This window comes from Carassius carassius, chromosome 31 (assembly GCF_963082965.1).
Source record: "Carassius carassius chromosome 31, fCarCar2.1, whole genome shotgun sequence".
NCBI lineage: Eukaryota > Metazoa > Chordata > Actinopteri > Cypriniformes > Cyprinidae > Carassius > Carassius carassius.
In genome coordinates, this window is record NC_081785.1 from 18,186,401 (window position 1) to 18,204,209 (window position 17,809).

Below are 17,809 nucleotides of genomic sequence, written 5' to 3' on the forward strand. Positions count from 1 at the left end.
ATATATATATATATATATATATATATATATAGACCTATATTTAAATATTTATATACTTCCTAATAAATACAATTTGCTCTGTGCAAGGTTTGAATTGAATTGGTTTCACATAGTGAAAGCCAGCTGGGGAAGAGCATGTATTTGTCTATATGCGAATGCCAGGGAGGTTTTGATGTCGCTGGTCCTTTCCTGGAGCTTAGAATGAAGGGGTGGAGTTCCTTTTCCCAGAATGCTTCAGTGATGACACTGGACAAAACACAAATTTAAGGTTAGGGGGTCATGGCGGCTCCACGGTATTTTGCACATTTTACTTTGGCATTAAGGGCAGGACTAGACAATGTTCTTATTTATACTTACATGAAGTATTCTATATTCTTTTACTCTGACTCAGCTAGAAGAAAAAAAATAGGCCTTAATCAAACTGAGAAACTATGGTCAACTAATGACTACATTCTATAATCTGGTAATTGGGGATGTTTAATATTGTTAAATAATCAGGGATGCACCGATATTAAAATTCCAATAATCTAATAATATTGCCATGCTATGTCCAAGAACAGATAAATGACTGATATTAAGATTTATACTACTTTGTCTATATAAATATGAATAAATATCAATACTGCTACAAGTGAATTTAAGCATCACATTATAATATACAGTACAATGCTAATTTGGGTATTAATTTTACTGAAGATTAACACTGTTAATGATTTTGTTTTGTGTTTTTAAAGACTTTAAATGAGCACTAGATGACAATGAATATGCAGAATTACATATTTAGTGTGAAACAATTTATAAACTACTGTTCAAAAGTTTTTAAATAATGTTTTAAATGTTTTTAAAGAAGTCTGGCCTTCATTTGTTTGAAAAATACAGTAAAAACAGTAATGTGGAATTGTGAAAAAACGTCTAAGGTTACGTATGTAACCCTGGTTCCTTGAAGGAATGAGACGCTGCATCGAGAACGCATTGGGGAACGCCTCCAAATCTTTTAAGTGAATGTATCGTTCTTGTTCACACAATAAACTGACTCATATTTCTCGTTCACTGAGTTCCTCACTCCACAGCAGCACGGCACTATTAGCAACACATGCGCTGCTCGGTGAACCGGTATCTGAAATGTTTCATCCTGTCAGAGCATTACTCAACCTCGAGCCAATAGCCTTCGAGTATGAGATGTAAAGGAGCATCTGATTTGTTGAATGTAGTGAACGAATACGTCCTTCACTGAACGCGTATCATACGAGTCTGAACGAGATCTAGAGAATCTTATCATTCGTGAACGAAATGACTAAACTGGAACACATGTAATTCACGAACAAGTTGAATGAAATGACACATGTCGTGACTGATCTGATACCCATGTCGTTCGTGATCGAGCTGAATGATTTAGTAAATCTCGTTTGTGAATGAAATGACTGAACTGGAACACGTCATTCACGAACGAGTTGAATGAATTGACACGTCGTTTGTGAATGAAATGACTGATCTGACACCCATGTCGTTCGTGATTGAGCTGAATGATTTAGTAAATCTCGTTCGTGAATGAAATGAACTGGTAAGTAACTTATCTCATTCGAGAGCGGAATGAATGAGAGCAAACCGGGTCAGTTGGCAATTTAGCATGTCAATCGCTCAAAATGCAAAGCACAGTTATAGGTACTGTGCACATATGCTTGTTTTCATATTTAGCATACAGAACATAACTAGACGTTTAATCCCCGATTTCTGAATGTGAATATATAATATACGAACGGTCTGACCAAACAATTAAAATGCTAATTATGCAAGAAAACCTCGTGCTTTGTTCATCTGAATCACTTAATTAGACTTTGTATATTGAATGCGATTATGCACACCTTTTAATAAAATCAAATCAGTTTTTGTCACACGTGAATACGTTCATTGACTTAAGACATAACACATAATACACTCTTTTTCGCCACCTGCTGGAATATTTTGTGTAATACGAAGAAATGGTCACTGAACGAATCAGTGAACGAATCTGAACGAATCATTTTGGTCAACGAACTGAAAATGAACGAATCTCTTGAAAGAATCATAATTTCCACCACTACAACACGCGAGCTGCGTGTGTCCCTACCATTTTTTTTTTTCTTTTTGTAGGCAGGGAAAACAAAAAAGCCTGAACGCTGCCTGCTCACACCCAAAACTTCTCTTGATTGAAGCTTTGACAAATGGAGTTTATCAGTGGAAAAACGACTCTAAATAAGACTCACAAACAGATAGCGACTGACACACACACACAGCGCTTGCTGAAAACAGAAGGCTGGTTGCCGGCTTCACCCCTCGTGCTTTTATGCTTCCTGGTCTCTGACGTCACCCGCCTATGACGTCTCGCCCATCCATTTGAATGATAATACACATTATTCAGAGACATCACGCTGGAGGCGTTCCCCAAATCATTCTCGACACAGCTCGAGTTCTTGAAGAGGAACTATTTTCTATCTTAATATATTTTAAAATGTGATTTATTTCTATGGTGTGGTGGCAAAGCTGAATTTTCAGCATTCATTACTCCAATACTCAGTGTCACATGAGCCTTCAGAGATCATCACCAATATACAGATTTGGTGCTCAAAAAACTTTTTTTAATTATTATAAATAATAAAACTCTTTTATTATTATTTAATCAATAGAAATGTTAAAAATATATTAAACTGAAATCTTTTGTATCACTATAAATGTATTTTTTCACGTTTGATCAATTTTCATCCTTGCTGAATACAACCACTACTGTCTTTAAAATATCTCACCCCAAACTTTTGATGGGAATTGTATGCAAATTCTTAAATGTAAATATATATATATAGAGAGAGAGAGTAACTCTAATACTAGACCGGGATCAATAACTCTAATACTATACCGATATATTGTGCATCCCTATAAATAAAAGCTTGGAAGCTTATTACAAGGTAATTGGACTTTGGGCCTTTACTGTTTTATTATATCAGTTGTCATTCTGAGAAAAGATAAGTAAAGGAATGAGTAAGGAATAAGGGTAAAATGGCAAACAAGGCCTTTGGGACTAACCCTTCTCCCTTCCATTTCGCATGTTCTCCTCTTCTTCCTCTAAACCGTCATCCACTGCATAATTTACAAACATTACAATTACTACTAAAATCATGATGTGAGTTCTTAGAGGGCAGAAGTGAGTTTACAAAAGTACCTGAATGAAGTTCTTTCACTAGTGACGACATAGTGTTTGTGATTGAGTCTGCAGCCACTAAAAGATCATTACGGAGATTTCTTGGTACACCTGGATGAAAGAGGAACATTTTCAGATCACAATAACCAGAGGTACAACATATCAATCCAAAATTAATTTAGCGACTTAAGTTTCCGTCAGTTCCTCACAATCATATGGCATTACATGTCTTGGAATATAGTCAATAACAGTTGTATAGACTACATTAATGATATTTTTAGTGCTAAATGCCCCAGTCTTTATTTTATAGAAAGAATTCTTCCCCTAAACATCTTCTAATCTTGTAAACTTGTTATGGACATCTCATAATCATCTTCTAAACTTCTTAACATCTCCAAAATCCTCTTATAATTATCTTCTAATGATATTTGATATATGATCTAAGCACCTTCTAAATATGTTCTAACATCTTTTGATCAACTTCTAATCATCTTCCAAACAGATTCTAAACATCTTCTAAACATCTTCCAATCATCATCTTTAAACTTCTTCCAATCATTTTATAAAGATCTTCTAATCATCTTGTGTGGATGATAATGTCAATGCAAAGCTTCAGACTTCTCACCCTGAGAGAAGGCATCCAGCACGTCATCTCCGACCCCTGCCAGGCAGTCCTGTGGTGTGTGTGTGGGGGTCGAGCCGGCTGAGGTGGAGCGGATGGGCATAGGCATGGTGCAGCTGACACTGTGGCTGGGAGATGAGTGGGGCGAACTCCCCGTCTGAGTCTGTAGGAGGGAGATGAGGGAGGAGAACACAAAAATTACACTACATGTGTAACAACCTGAACCTCCATTGGTCCCTCGCTCCCCCCAAGTAGCACTAATAATTAATTATTATTATTAATAAAAATCTACTACTTCAGACACACCTATAGATATTTGATCGGTTTCTTTAGATTGTAACGCATAAATCTTTGGCCTGAGAGCTCATTGAGCAGCATGCAAGTGCCATTAGAGAAGCAAAAGGATGGTAGAAAAGGGCCGCACTGTCCCACAGATTGATGCTGGGCCCAGGGCCTGTGGCCCACTGCCAGGCAGCAGATGGCTGGCCAGACTGCAGTCGCATTAGACGTGAGGTGCTTAGCCCTGATGAAAGGAGACCAGGTCTCTGATATTTGGCAGGGAGACATGCAGCTCGTGGTCCCTCCCTGGGTCACAGGAACAAAGCAGTGGGACTTGACTGGAAATGGGAGCTTCATGTCCTCGCTATGAGGAACAGACATGACAGAGATCGCCCACACAGACAGTCTGCGATAAGCTCATGACATATCCATGCTTTATTCTCATTAATCAACTTTCACTTATTAGTCATTTTTAAAGTTTTATGGTAGTAAATTATTGAACAGTCCCTTTCTGTCAGCATTTACTCATCTTTATATCATTTCAAGCATATATGACTTTCTTTCTTTTGTGGGACACAATGGACTAGCACTCCAAAAATGACAAAAAAAGAGTAGGGATACAGATTATTATTTTCATGCCGCGGCAAATGACTGATAAAGCTCATAAAGCACTGATAGAGCTTGGTGAAAAAAAAATCCAATTCATTTTCATTGTATTGAAAAGAGCAGCCTAAACATTCATTATAATATCTCATTTTGTGTTCCAAAGAATAAAGAAGATGAGGGTAAGAAGTTTTTTTTTTTGTCAGCGATCCTCTCCATTTTCAGCATTATGCAACCCATTATTCTTTTACCTTTTACCTTTTTGGAAGTATCTGTGGTTTGCCAAACACAACACATATGTTAGATCAAACTTTCGCAGATGTGACTCTGCGTGTTTACTCCAGAATTGCAGAGCTGTATTAAAGGAACACTTACTGCCTGTTTCTGCTCTTCATCCTGTCAGCCAGAAGATGAGAGATGACAGTGAGTGAAAACAGACACGTCAGAGAAACAGCGGTGGGAAAAAGAAAGGTGAACCGAAAACAAGAGAGACAAACAGTGAGCACAGAACGAGAAAACAAATGAAGTTTTCATCCTTGCCGTGGCAAATGAAGAGCCAAATTGGTGTCCGACAAGTTTCGTACCTTCAGCAGCCTCATGAGACTTTCCAGCTGGACCATTAGTTCTCTCCTGCTCTCCTGAAGGGCTGACATGCGCCTCTCCAATTCATCTTTTCTGTGCCTGAACCAAATGACAAACAAAATGAATAAATGAATCACCATATGAATCATAAAAATCAATGACTGCCAAATATACACAGCTAAAAGGGCACACATGATGGAAAACAGGATTTCCTTTGCTCTTTTGAAATAAAAAGCTCCTTGTACTATGTCCGTTATGCAAAGCTCCCTCCACAACCCACTCATACAATTTACAAAACCTAAGTGGGAAAAATGGCTCATGCTAAAATTGTATTGATTTCAGAACCACAAGTAGAGGATATTTGCATACACTATTCTTAAAGGTAGAGTACCAAAAGCTTTTATAATAATGGTTAAATGTAAAACTAAATTACGAAATATTGCTTAACATTAAAAAAATCAAGACAAAAGTGCAGAATATGACCCCTTTCCACTCAAGTCCTTCATGAAATCGATTGGATTGCTCAGAAATGCACATAACTTGGCTAAATCTCCACGAAACTAAAACAAAGAGGGCAAAAACAGCACATAATAGAAATGTGCTCATCCACTCATCTTATCAGACCAATATATTATTAAAGAAAACTAATTTGGCTTCTACATGCCCTCTGGTGCCCATAAGAGGTACTCCATTTAAATGACTTGAACAATGACTACAGGGAGTGATATCCCACCCAGTTCATTAAAACCTGTTATATGTTCCTAATAACACTCTGGTTAACTAAAGTAATGGGTAATTTAAAGTTGAATGCTCTGATTAATTCCACACCCATTCTGTTGTTGTTGTTGTTGTTTTGTACATGCATGTATAAAGGCTGTGTGTGAATGTGTTTGTGTATTTGTGTACCGTAGCAGCCGTAGCTCTGCCAGTAGAGTGGGGTTCTGCTGGGCTTTCTCAGGGGTGGGCTGAGAAGCCTGTTCATGTTCCAGACGCAGACGCTGGATTTCCTGCAGTATCTCCCTGTAGGCACCAAACACAGTAACCAAAATCAACTTGACTGGCATCTCTTGAAAGCACTCGATTCTACTGTAACACAGTCTTTGTTATTGTAATTAAACATTAAAATAGTAATAATAACAATTACTAGTAGTAGTATAACATTTAATTCATTGTAATTCATTGTAATTCATAAGTATTAAATAATTAAGTTTTGTTTGGATAATTGAATATATTACAATAGTAATAATAATAATTACTAGTAGTAGTATTAAATTTAATTCATTGTAATTCATACGTATTCAATAATTACGTTTTGTTTGGATAATTGAATATATTACAACAATAATAATAATAATCATTATTATTTTCATTATTATTACTGCTATTATTATACAATTTAACTATTTAAATATGAAATGTTTTTTATTGGATGAATAATTCAATATATTACATGATTACAGCATTTCAATTATTGTTATTCTTTTTTTGAACAGTAAATATGAATACATAATGACTTACTTTAATTTAGCTTAAAGATATGTAGATCCATTGTAAAGCAAAGCAAAACCCCACCTGTTTTTATTCTCTAGTTCTGCGATGAGCTGCCTCTGTTGCTTGTTAGCATCAAAGTTGAAACTCAGATCAGATGGAGGGCATTGCTGAAAGACAAAATAATTCGTTTCACTGATTTTGCGCAAAACTAATGAGAAATATGCCGTTAAATGATCACATTAAAAAAATAAGTTGCCTAGTTATGGAGCATAAAAGCTATAACAAATATTACTAAACACACTGTAGATTTTCATTAATTCCACACAGTAACTTAAAAGTGTCCTCGTTTGTGAAGCGAGTCTCACAGTGGAGTTGCTGGCCTCCGCTGCCAGACGAGCAGCGTATCGCGCGATGAGACGATGTTCTTCATCCAGTCTGCTGGGACTCTCAAGGGTGTTACTGTCCAGACAGAGAGACAGAATACAGCAAGAAGAAAGAAGAGAAGCAAAGAGAGTGAAGGAGCATGAGACGGATGATGGCAGATCGACACGAGAAATGAAACATCTGAGGTGATACATGACCATCAGGAAGATACTCTAAAAACTCGTAGTTAGTTATAGCAGTTATAGTTTAAAGCAGCTTAAGTACTGCCATGATACATAATATAATTTATTATAATTCTATTATACTTTACTAATAATATAATATAATATAATATAATATAATATAATATAATATAATATAATATAATATAATATAATATAATATAATATAATATAATATAATATAATATAATATAATATAATATAATATTCAGTTGTACATTTGTTTATTATACACAAAGTCAATATAATATAATATAATATAATATAATATAATATAATATAATATAATATAATATAATATAATATAATATTTTAGTGATTTTTTTCAGTACATTTTGTAATTGTTCATTTAATTTTAGCAGTTTAATATACATTAAATTTTTAATCATTACATTAGATTTTCTATAATATAGCAGTATTAGCATTTTCCTCCACCTAAAAGCTTGAGAGCAGGTCTGTTGTGTTTGAGTGGCTGTAGAACGCAGACGTGTGCAGTGGATAGGCTCTGGTGGTGTGGCTGGCTCTTATGTTATAAGGTTTGGCATATGGCTGGAGCAGATGACAGAGCATATGTTTTCCTTCCTCATTAAGTGCTCTACAATTAGGAGTGAATCACGTGTGCATATGTGTGAATGTGTATGTTCTATGAGTTAGACACCACACAAAAACACGCATTTATCAAAATGCACACAACTCCACTCATTAATCAAATGTAACACAAATATTGTATTAGTCTGATAATACAATAGGATAATGAATGGCTTGCATAGAGCTGGTCTGCTGTGGCAGTCTCTGTGGCCCAGCCGCCGTGACTTTCCTGAACTCTCGCAGTCTCAGCGGAGTGATTCATTAAGAGGGTTGTTTCCATGCCAGACGTCTCACAGACAGACATGGTGTTGATAATAATCAGTGTCATGCTGAGAATGATCCACTGGAATCCACAAATTGATATGGCACCCTGACAGCAGCTGTTAGGCACTTATATTGACACTTGAAGGTGCTCTGGGTAATATTTTCTCATTAGGAGCACTTTCAACAAATAGAGGGTATGTTTACAATGATGTGCACTAAGAAAAAGTGCATAGCAAGAGACAAAAAACAAAACAAAAAAAAACTCTGTCCTAGGAGAAACAAATTGGTCTTCCTCAAATTCTTTACCTGGAAATATGCCTGTGTAAGCTTTATAATAATAATAATACATATAACAGTAATATTCAATTATGTTAAACTATTTGAATTATTAAATATTACTAAATTAAAATAATATAATAATTATTATTAGTCATTATTATTACAAAATGTAACATTAATAATAATAATAATAATAATGGTGATGATGATGATTATCGTTTATTATTATTTTAGTATTACATTACAGCAATAAACAAAATTATTAAAATTACATTCGAAACATAAAAAATAATTACATGTAACATTACAAAAAATACTAAAATATATTACATCTGTATTTGAAAATATTAAAATGTACAATTCTTTTTATTATTATTATGTATTATCACAACAACATAACACATGTAACATTACAGTAATATGTAATTATGAAAATGTTATTCTGAATGTGTAAATTGTATTCCAAATATCAAATTAAAATTGTTCTAAATTAATAATATGATAATAATAACAATGATGATGATCATTGTTAATACAAAAATATTAAATGATTAAAATTGCATTTGAAATATTACAAATGACTACAATTAAAATTATATCGATAATTATAATTATTTATTATTATTATAATTACATGTAAAATTTCCTTTAACATTAAAATATGCAATTATATTAGTATTATTATTTAGCACTTTCTTGTGCTTAGGGCACAGGTCTGGGTGTTAGTTTTAGTTTGGTTTTTATTTGTGCGCGTCAGTCGTCCGTGAGGGGCTGATGCGCTGTTTTGTGTTTATTTTGTAATTAAAGTCTTATTTGATTGTCCACAGGTCCCGCCTCCTTCTTCCCGATGATTATAAAGTTTGTATTGTTGCAATACAATAGCAACACAATTTAATTTTTACAGACTGATCATAACAAAGGAGTCCCATGCGTGTGATCCACCAGCCCCACAACAAGAACAAGTGAAAAAATTAATTGTCCAAACATGCAGTCCCTTATGGAAAATAAAACAATTGGTGGCACATAGCTTCCATGCTTCCTCTACACAGTCCAAAAATGTGAAAATACTATCAATAACAGATCACATCACCTCAAATTTATTGCCAAAAGAAAATTATATACAGTAGAAGTGACAGTGTGAACATCTGCTATTCCTGCATTAACTAAATATATGATAAATATCTTCATGTCATTTTTAGTTTGTCAAAAGAATATAAAAGTCATAAAAATCACAATCATTTTACATTCTAAATGGACCTGAAGGGGAACATTTTTAAAAAATATATAAAATAAAAAATAAAAGGTACTCTGACCCCTTTGAATGCAAAAGTAGATAAAGGACACAGAGAGCATATCAACATACAGCTAGACTATGATAGAGGAGGAGTCTATGATTTCATATCCAGTGACAGGTGGTCAATACTCACTTAACTTCAAATTAAAAACTCATTCAGAGCAAATGGAAAATAATATTTCTGTTCTGGCAGCAGGACTGGCCATGACCCAGCAGACGATAAATTCTACACGTGGAGATGTCCTTGAAGCCTCGACCCAGTAAATGAACGTGTGCTGGAGAGGTGCACCGTCAGCAGAGAGACTCGCTCACGCTCACTGTCCCGCCTACAGCTCTGAGCTTCCTACAAGGCCATGCAATTACACCCAAAATGAGTTTTATAAAGGTTCAAGGCTCAAAAAGTTCTGCACAGAATCTTGTTATTAATGTTGGAAGTAAGAGAAAATAAAAGGTACCAAGTGTCACTACTGAAATGGAACAATGTGATGATTTTGTAACTGTGTGCAAGTGTACATAAAGCTGTCTGTTTTATAAACTGCATGGGCAATGTCATTTTGGAAAGTCATCTTCATCAAGCTGTTATGCACAGTATTACGGTCCGAACAAAATAATCACAGTTTACAACATGGCAGACATCAGCAATGTCAAAAGTTCTGCCACTTTAGTACTAAGATAATATATTTAAAAGAAAAATGTTCAAAACCAAACTTTTTCAGCACTTTTATTCAGCAGGGACACATCAAATTATTTAAAAGTGACAGTAGCGACATTTATAATGAATCTCTGTTTCAAATAAATGCTGTTTAACTTTCTAGTCATGAAAAAATCCTGTAGAAATTATATCAAGGTTTCCACAAAAATATTAAGTAGCACAACTGTTTACAACAGTGATAATAATAAAAAGGAAATCAGCATATTAGAATGTTTTCTGAAGGATCACGTGACACTGTAGAATTTTCCATCACAAAAAAATAAATAACATTTTAAAATATATTCAAATAGAAAACAGTTATTTTAGGCTATCATTTAAAGTAATACATAATCAGTTAGTATTTTTATTCATATTTAACTTTTTAAATATGTGGTAGAAAATAGGTAACTAGAATCGTGAAAATATACTTGTGTTGGTATTAAATTGTATCTTAATCACTAATCACCCATAACCTTATTGAACCTGTTGCTAAATGGACAGAAATAGTGCTTGAGTCACAGTAAAGTGTTCTTTCCCAGATCACAGTCGTCTGCTGCATCCTCCATATAACGAAGAATTTATAACCAGCCTGAAAGATCGGGAATTGCATTCATTACAGATTTTGTTGATGCACTTGCAGCTTTACCTGATTTGCATAATTTAGCGAATTAGGTGGTAAAACAATGCAGATAGCATGTGCAAATAAACGATCACTGGATCACTCTGGGCTGTAACCCAGCATGAGACGCACCAAGGGTTCACAGACAGCAGCCAATTTCTCAATTGAATGCTTTTAGTAATCTGTGTAGGTTCACCGGTATTGGTATTGACTACTGAAAATCATCACGACACGACAAATGTAATCAAGAGCGGCAGGTTGAACCCAGCGTAATTACATAAGAATGCTAAGGAGCACTTCTTGTGTCCCCTAACATCTCCATTTTGGCAGACTCCAGGAAACAAGAGTTCGAGACAAGAATTAAGTGCATTATAATTCTGCGTACATTTTTGGCGCCGCAGCCATCACCAGCAGCACTTGACATCATACTCACACAAACAATGTGCTGTAATGTGAGACTGTGGTGTTGGGTGAAAGGTTCAAGTAGAGAGTCTGACAGTCTGTGTCTTTGATTTCATAGCCAGTGGCGCGTTATTGATGGAAGCGGAGATGAAACTAACATCTACAATCTCCCTCGACCACAGACCTCATTTAAATGCATGGCATCTCCGAACGCCTGAGGTTAAAGAGTCAAGTAAAGTCAGCTCCTTTTAGACTGACTCTGTTCATTACGGAGAGGGATTTCATGTAGGGTGAAGTGTTTACCAGTCTACTAGTCCTGGCTTAGACGCTGGGCTATATTTAGAGCAGAATACGTGCAAATGTGCTAAACATGCCACATCTGGTTCATTGAAATGATTTTGATTTTGAATTGAAATTTCTTCTTTTCTACTGAAGAATGTCATACAGTTTTGCAATAATATGACAAACGATTTTCATTTTCATTTTCAGCTATGATTTTCAGTGGATAGCAACTTTTTTGTTCTTCACATAAAGTAATTGTATAACACCAGAAGATGCAAAATTTCTAAATCAAACGACTACTTTTATGGTACTTTTTCACACATTTCTTTGTAATTTTTCAAACATCACCCGTCCTCATTCAATTTCATTCTATAGAAAAGAGCAGCAGGACCATTCTGCCTAAAATCTCTTTTTGTTTTCTGAAGAAGCCTTGAAGGATTTGGAATGACATGAGGAAGAAAAAATAATGACTTATGAATTTCATTTTGGGCTGATCTAACCCTTAAACTTCATAATGCCTGAAAGACAAAAGGTATTTGTCCTGGGAACCTGGGCAGGTGTCATGAGCACAAAACAACCAAAAATGCCAACCTGACCAGCTCTCTATTTACAAGATAAGGCTTTCGTTCCATCAGAGTTTATCTTCCGGATCACCTTGGGCTGCAGCCCCGGCCCGGGAAGTGCAGAGGGTTCGGAGACAGCAGGCCTATTTCTCGATTCAATGCTTTTAGTAATCTGCATTTGAAAGGCAAACATTCAACCTAATTCTTCAGCGATGCAATAAACATGGAAAATATTCCGCCCAGAGAAAAATGCAACAATCTTCTACTCATCCGCACGCAACATAATTTCAAAACAAGCCATTTTACATAACAGGCTTAAGTGGAGGGGCTTAAAAACACACACACACAGTCAGCATGCAGACAGAAGCCTGTGTGGAACGCTTACCTTTTTGAAGGCGTGGGCGCCCCGGAGGAAATGAGAACCGTATCATTCATGTCGTTGGCCACTGGCCTCAGCTGACTGCAAAATCACAGAGTTTAAGTCAAGCCTAGACACAAACCTACGGATGACGCGCTAAGCTTTCCGAGTGCACAAAAGACATCAAACCGCTCTAAGAAGTGATGTTATTTTTGAACGCACATTAAACTTCCTCATCATAATTGCCTTCCAGAAACACACATTTTAATTTAATGCTATTTGCCCAAACTTAATTAAGTTAACAAGACGACAAAAGGGTTTGGAGGAACTCTAATTAAAGCTGCAGGAATCCGAGAAGGTTGGGAGAAATAGGAGGGGGTGACATTGCAGAAGGTAATTTATGTGAGTAAACAGTGCCACGGGATCCATCTGGACTCAATGCCCGCCATTCCTGATGGACACACATGACAGAACTTTTCGCTTCATTACATAAGAGTAATTAAATTTTTTTTAACATAAATCGTTTTTTTTTTTTGTCTAGTCATTATTTTAGGTTTTGGGAAACTGGTGGCTAATTCCTATTAATTCACAAAATTAATATATTATTATCCTGTTTAATACATTTCCATCATTTTTCTAGTTATTTATGATTAATGAATAGTAATCTGAAATTTAGAGTTCAGCACATTTAAAAAAATCTATCTTAACTATTCAAACTTTTTTCAGATTTTTAACCTGAAAATCATCATTTTTAAATAATACGGTTTTCTCTGGGTACCCTGCACATATCAGAGGCGTTTGCCTGCTGCAATACAATCTCTTCAAATGAAAGGAAACATCCAAAGACTGTTGTGTCTTAGTTCAGTCGCTCGGAGGTTCGGCGCATTTGCATTACTGGGACGTCCTAATGTTAATGTTCCCTGAGGCTGTTAGCATCATGTCACACGCCGAGCTGTGGCATCCTAAAAGCAAATAATAACCAGCATCGAGCAAAGCGATCCAACACATGGCAAGAAAATCCCCAAACACATGCTAGACCTTTACTATAACTCGTTGGAACCACAAAAGACTCATTTTATATTAATAAAGCCCTTCTGTTCTATGCAATTACTCACGCACCTCCCGCAAGGCAAAGAGTGGCCGTCTGTCAAGTGGTGAGACGTAAGCGGGGACCGCTCTGTCCAGCTCCCCGTCCTGCTCTGTGCTCAACTGAAGGAGCATCTCAATGCAAACACTGCTGCTGTCTCCAAGGAAACCTGACAGTCACATGACACGGTGACGATCCAGACACACTCTTACTCTCTCCTCTTCCCTCTCTCGCTCTCTCTCTCTCTCTTCCAGCCTCCCGGCTCCTAAGTTTAGATGCACGTACAGTACTTTCAGCCACTCAGAAATAGATGCAATATTCTTCCCTAAGACTATTTACATTTCTCCAATCTGTTTCCAGCCATCCACATTAGTCACAATAATCCAGAGCAAACAATCCCCTTTTCCAACAGAGCTTCATTTACAACACAATTACTATACACAATGCAGCCTACACAGAAACAATAGTCTAATACTTAGTCCAAATCTACATGTTTTCAAAATTGACCAGATGGCAGTCTGAATGAACTAGCTTTGCATAATTAGGCTGATTTAGATATATGTTTCATACAGCTATTTCCATACATTTTCCAAGCCTTTCACAAAGCCAGTCACAAAGTTTTGAAAGAGCTGATGCAGCTACTCCATGCTGTTTAGTTGTAAACCTGTCAAAAAAAAAAGCAATTATCTACATTGTGGAAAGAAATGTCACTAAAATGGACAGGTGCCAACTGTTTAAAGGTCATTTCCGGCAAATGATATTTTGGCGCTGATGTGTGAATGGAAGCAATATGGATACAATATTGCAGAAAGCCATTGTGAGTGAATAGAACATAGTGCATTTACTGGACAATCTGGCATAATATTTACTAAATATAATGGGTTTCATCTGTGAGAAAAGCTGGTAGAAATTGTCTTGAAACTTTTGTTGAGGAGATTTGCTGTTTGTAGAGATGAATTTAGAGTCGTCAGAGCCGAGTTGGGTTCGTTCACAAAGAATTAACCTATTTCAAGTTTGTTTAATGAACTATAAATAATTTACAGAATACAGAGTAAAAAAAAGATACAATGTGAACTTTAAAGTGAATAATTAAAATTATAATTTACAAGAATATTTTAATGATGTATATTCATTTGTCTTGATTTTAGTGAAATGTCAAAATCGAATTAAAATCTAATTAAAAGACCATTTATTTAATAAAAATACAAATTTCATAATACAACTCACATATAAATTGTTCTGTATGCATGAAAATGTAAAACTTTGTTCACTGTAAAATATATATATATATATGTGTGTGTGTTTTTTTTAAGTTTTTCGAAATACAACAAAGATTATTGGAGTATGTTTTGCAAGAAAATATTATTTCAGTCTTTCCACTTCAAAATTTCACATTGTATATCACAACTAGTCAACCCTGACCCATCCTTCATAGGCACAGTCACTAAAGAGGGTTGTATACTGTAATCCTGTAATATGATAATATGATAATAAAACTGTAATGCTAGATTTATGGGATAAGATGGGATAGTATGGGAAATACTGAGGCCTTTTTAATTAGATGTATCTCTCCAATCAATGGCATATGGTGCAGTACAAACATAAAAATATAACCCACAGCTAACAGGTGGCACCCCATCACTCCCATCACTCCCAGTCACCGGATCCGGATTCTTCAGTTCTAATTTGAACCTCAAATGCTATGTACGTCTTAGCTAATCTCCAACCACTCAAATTCGCCAAGCAGATCAAACCCGGATGAAACCGTCTCCTAAACTTTGATTAGCAAACTCCTCTAGATTCAAAGCCAGAGCTGACAAGTCTTAGATGTCAGACTTGCTACAAATGTAGATTTATTCATCCTGATGTTCTGCCCGAGGAAGGCAAAAATCACACTCTCATCTTTTTTATGAGGTCAAATGAATTACATCAAGGGGCCGTTCACAGGCGCTCTTCTCCTCTGGTTAATTACAGTGAACTGAGTACTTTCACAGAGCCCGAGCTGGAGAAATATGGAGCATCTAATATCACGTCTCCGCTGAAAGTTATGGTTCTGGGCCCATGCTGCACATCTGCAGTCAAACATCAGTGTTATATGACCATCACCACATCATGACAATCACTGTCTATTTCAGCTACATTATATTAATTCATACTGATTAAGTAAAAGGAAAGAGGATTTTTGTTCAACTATATTTGAAACAGGAACAATTGCATTTGGTTCAGTGATATCTTTATAAATTATATATATATATATATATATATATTTTTTTTTTTTTTTTTTTTTTTTAAGAAATACAATTTTCAAACTAATATCATGAATTAAGAATTCATAATAATATAAATGCATGTTTGAGTTTTTCCACATATTAACATATTAACTTACATCTTTTCACATATTAATAATATTATTCATATTTTTAACATATTAATAATATTTTTCACATATTATTCATAAAAATAACGAATAAATAAAGATTATGCCACACTAATTTTTTGAATAATTATTTTCTCTCAATAATGATATCAGGACAGTTGTATCAAACTTCTGACAAGATTATTGGAGTATGTTTTACAAGAAAATACTTTTTCGGTTTTTCTACTTCATGGTTTTTTGTTTTTTTTTTGGGTTTAGTTCATTTTGTTAAATGCCATTTCTTTGGAATTGTTTGTGAAATTAACTAGAAATTTTGTTGTTTCTAGCGATTATTTTTTTACATTTTTTTTCTTGGCCACAAAAATATCTAAATGAATTTTAATCCAGAAATTAGGAAAATTTTCATCATAGAAGAGGTGTAATCATGAATTGTATTTTTGAATGAATTAATAGATCTTTTGTGGGTTAGTCATTGACCTATTTAACATACATACAACCCACAAACATTCTGTCAGCGGTTCAAGAAAAAATATGCTTTGTGCCATTTTGTTTCATTCATATCCACTGCAAATTAGTCACAGACATCTGTCCCTGCCTATGGTTCAGCATGTGCTAAAGAACTCCATCGTTCAAACAGGAGAAGATCTGAAAGACATGCCATCAGCTGTCAGAAAAACAACATTCTTGCAGCTCATCATAGAAATTAATCTCACTTAAAACAACAACACTGTCCAGAGAGTTCCTATGTCTCTCTGATTCCCAGGACCGAGCGGACATGATTTTCCTTGTCTCTGACTCTGTCATGACCAATCAGAACGAGGCGGCCTGCAGCTTGTGACAGTGGGATGTGGAGGATCATGTTGATGGATGTCACCTTGAGGTCAAAGCCAACAGGAACACTATGCTGGCCAATTGTGAGGGGCAGTAACAGGCCGTCAGACATGTTTACGCAGACAGCCAGCTACCCAAAGAGGAAGAGATGGTCAGAGAGGGTCAGAGCTCTAATAACGAGGATCCTGATTTGTATAATTTTAACCAAAACCAATGTAACTGATGTCATGTATCACATCAATCCAGTATCAAATAACAGAAATCATGAGATTATAAATAAACAAGCAAAATCGACCAGGCTGATGAGAAACTATTCAGGATTAGGAATCATGAATAAATAAATACATAAAGTGTGACAAATAGTAATGTTCAACCCAGGCTCATTTGAAATATGTGATTGTGGCGACCTCTCTGCGAAATTATATCACTTTGCTTCTTGCACATTTTGTGACACCTTCAAGGTGAATTCCAGTTCAGTTAGTGGTGCTAAAAGCCTGTTCAGTTTTATCTGAAACAGATGAATGTGAATCTGGTGCTAAAAGGCTAATGCTTGCTAAATGTCTTTGAAAATAACATAGCACCCAAACATAACCGATAGTGTTAACAAAAGCAAACATGAGTTAAAAATGCATTTGCTGCAGAAACCATCCCTATTTATCTTGCTTTAAGTCTTTGAGCTCTTTTTTTAGCGACTGGTGACTCTGCATAGCAGGTGCAGTGCTGTACCAGGTGCGCTACCGAGCAGATTTACTGCGTCATACATACTGTATAGAGCTGGTTTTGTGATGCAAACATCAAATTTATTTAGTTTACAAATCAT

General features: G+C 35.5%; 1 protein-coding gene across 5 annotated transcripts in view; it reads right to left on the minus strand.

Moving 5' to 3' along the window:
* The window catches only part of LOC132111690 (dystrobrevin beta-like), a 34,964-nt gene continuing 17,155 nt past the window's right edge, over nt 1-17,809 (minus strand). For 2 of the 5 annotated variants that reach the window (XM_059519237.1, XM_059519236.1), the window contains exons 11-19: nt 7,115-7,208; nt 6,831-6,916; nt 6,165-6,278; nt 5,261-5,357; nt 5,052-5,072; nt 3,798-3,957; nt 3,194-3,283; nt 3,058-3,111; nt 1-246 (exon numbers count right to left, since the gene is read on the minus strand). In XM_059519237.1, the coding sequence (XP_059375220.1) occupies nt 197-246; nt 3,058-3,111; nt 3,194-3,283; nt 3,798-3,957; nt 5,052-5,072; nt 5,261-5,357; nt 6,165-6,278; nt 6,831-6,916; nt 7,115-7,208 (766 nt within the window). In that variant the 3' untranslated portion in view covers nt 1-196. Of the gene's footprint in view, nt 247-357; nt 392-3,057; nt 3,112-3,193; nt 3,284-3,797; nt 3,958-5,051; nt 5,073-5,260; nt 5,358-6,164; nt 6,279-6,830; nt 6,917-7,114; nt 7,209-12,721; nt 12,797-17,809 lie in introns of all 5 variants that reach the window. The other 3 variants (XM_059519240.1, XM_059519239.1, XM_059519238.1) reach the window with 3 other exon arrangements.